Consider the following 2,796-nt stretch of genomic DNA (forward strand, 5'->3'; position numbering starts at 1 on the left):
GTGGAGACTTGATCATGTTTATCATCAAAATAGAGGCCCCTCTAAAGGACTGGGTATGAAAGGCAGACCAAAAGTTTCACTCAGTTGTAGGGATGGGAAAACATGCCACAGTACAGATCACAAAATAGCTGCATAATAAATACTGATCGGTTTATGAAGAAACATATTCTTAGAAGCCAGTTGAGCATCACTCTTGTGATGGTAACACTGACTTACATTCTCCTGGTTCTCACTGGCACAAGACAACTTTACAGACACATACATATTGCACAAAACTCTATGACAGGTTTCCACAGGGGATGTTTCTACCTCTGCTGTTCCCCACAGAAGGTTAGACAGAAGTTTCCTAAGTCGTTGTTCGTTGTGACCTAGTGTTTTTCCTCCTGTGAAGGTCCATGAGTCTATCTCTTCACTTCATTGGCAAACTCTAAGTGGCATCAGGTGGCCCTTGTCATGCATGAGAATCATTTAATACAGAAGCAACTGCTGCAGTGGTGACTCCTTCCTTTTGGCAGCAGTCTTTGAGCCTTTACAAAAGTCCTCAGGAACTCAAAACAGCAGATATCCTTTTTGAAAATGAATAAACCAGAATCAGCTTGCCCATCCTCAGAGGAAGTTGACTACGGTCATTATTCTTTTGAGAGGAGTTGTTAACTTTTCAGGGTAGCTTGATGTTCCCCTGCCAGTACAACTTCTCTTCCACTTTTTTCTTTTTCCATCTGCAGAGAAGCAGCATCTTAAAGGTCTTCCTGAAGGTTCTGTTGCAGAGGGCATAGCAGATGGGGTTAACAGTGCTATTGACATAGCACAACCAATAGCCCAAGTGCCATAGGGTGACTGGGACACACTTGTCACAGAAGGTGGAAACCAGGACCATGATATTATAAGGGGTCCATGTGATGATGAAGGCCAGGAGAACGGCACTCAAGGTCTGGGCTGCTTTCCTCTCTTTGACTAGGACCATTCTCTTTCGTTTCGTCATTTGATGGCTGAGGTTGGGATCGAGGCCTTTTGTTGAAGGGTCCTTAGACACTGGGAAGGAGCAGGGCATGATTTTCACCTTGTGACAGCCATTGTTTGTCTCCTGGGTCCTGTCTGCTTTTACCACCATTCGGAATTTATAGGCCACACATTTCTGACTCTTGGATCTATGAGCAGCAGCTGGAGGCAGAAAGTATTTTGGGGTGTCATAGTCATTTGTTTCAGTTTGAGCTTTCACAAAAGTTTCCTTGGTCTCTTCAGCACTGAATTCTTCCCTTGGGCTTTCCTTGGTCTGACTCTTGTAGACCACTTGGAAGACAGGGTCAGTGCTGGGCTTGTCCTCGTCCTCTGAGGAGGGGTAGCTGCTACAGGAAGTGAGTTGCTCAGATTTGGCCCAGTCGGCGCTTGGGCCAGGGTCTTGGGATGGCTTCCCAGTGGTGGAGGTGCTCCTGCGGGAGGATGACCAGGAGGCCTGGTTCCTTTCTCTCTGGGTCAGGGTGGGTCGAGGGCAGCGAAAGCAGGATCTAAACAGAGCACTGTGAGCAGGCTTTCTCTTCTCAGCTTCAGTAACAGAGTCAGAGCCTTGGAGGTCAGCCAGGTCCTTGGTTCGCTTCTCTGTTTCCCGGTAGATTCGGCAGTAGAGGATGGTCATAACAGAAACAGGGATGTAGAAGGCAGCAATGGCAGTGCCAAAAGTAATGGTGGGCTCAGAGAGGAACTGGATCTGGCACTCATCTGGTGGAACCGTTCGCTTCCCGACCAAGTATTGCCAGCAGAGGATTGCTGGGGCCCAGAGGATGAAGGAGATCAGCCAGGCCAAGCCAATCATGATGCCAGCCCTCTTTGGGGTTCGCTTGGCTCTATATGTGAGAGGTCTTGTGATGGAAAAGTAACGGTCAAAACTGATCACCAGAAGGTTCATGACAGAAGCATTGCTGGCCACGTAGTCCAGTGCAAGCCAGAGATCACAAGCCAGGCTCCCAAGAGCCCAGCGTCCCATGAGGATGTACGTAGTATAGAGGTTCATGGAGAAAATCCCAATGATGAGATCTGCACAGGCTAAGCTGAGCAGGTAATAGTTGTTAACTGTCTTGAGCTGACTGTTGACTTTGAAGGAGATCATGACCAAGACGTTGCCGACAGTGGTGATCAGGCTTACCACAGCAGTCACAGCTGCGATGGTGATGACCTCCCACAACCCATGGCGTTCCAAAGGCTGGTGATTTACTGGGGTGTCATTGACAGAGGTTGCATTGAAGTAAGATTCCCCTTCCATCCTGGTGCAGAAATTTACACTAGGACTAAGTCTTAGGTTCTAGACTGTTCTCTTTTCTATCACCTCTTCTTGGCCAGCATCTGGAAGAGAGGAAAACACATTAGCCCTACTCACCAGCTTGACTTTCTTTTCTACCCATTGTATATCATTTCTAACAGAATATTAAATGTGGCCGCATACAATCAGAGCAAGATGCTAAAATCTCTGTAAGGTTTTGATGACATTTTTTTTTTTTTTTTTTTGGCGGCTTTCCAATATGGGATCCAAACTTTTGACCTTGGTGTTAAAACATAATAACATTTTTATAATGGCATCATTCTTTTGCTTCTTTCTGTTGTCTTTCTTTTTTAATAACAAAGATATAGTAACACCTTTTGCTTTTTATAGTTACCAATGTCTGAGTGCCCTTTTTATGCATGAGGCTGCTGCCCTCTTGTGGCAGCTTTTTAAAAAGGGCTGGGAAGATAAAGAGGACAAAAAAAGAAAAAGAAAAAAAATTGTATTGTTGAGGAGCAGAAAAGAGAGGAAAGCAGGGACAT

General features: G+C 45.8%; 1 protein-coding gene across 1 annotated transcript; it reads right to left on the bottom strand.

Moving 5' to 3' along the window:
• Positions 1 to 62: 62 nt before the first annotated feature.
• Positions 63 to 2,389, bottom strand: LOC103584462 (muscarinic acetylcholine receptor M5). The gene has a single exon (XM_008565457.1). The coding sequence runs from the start codon at positions 2,255 to 2,257 to the stop codon at positions 659 to 661; it is 1,599 nt and encodes a 532-aa protein (XP_008563679.1). The 5' UTR covers positions 2,258 to 2,389; the 3' UTR covers positions 63 to 658.
• Between the last annotated feature and the right edge of the window lie 407 nt (positions 2,390 to 2,796).

This window comes from Galeopterus variegatus, unplaced genomic scaffold (assembly GCF_000696425.1).
Source record: "Galeopterus variegatus unplaced genomic scaffold, G_variegatus-3.0.2 Scaffold58347, whole genome shotgun sequence".
Taxonomy (NCBI): Eukaryota; Metazoa; Chordata; class Mammalia; order Dermoptera; family Cynocephalidae; genus Galeopterus; species Galeopterus variegatus.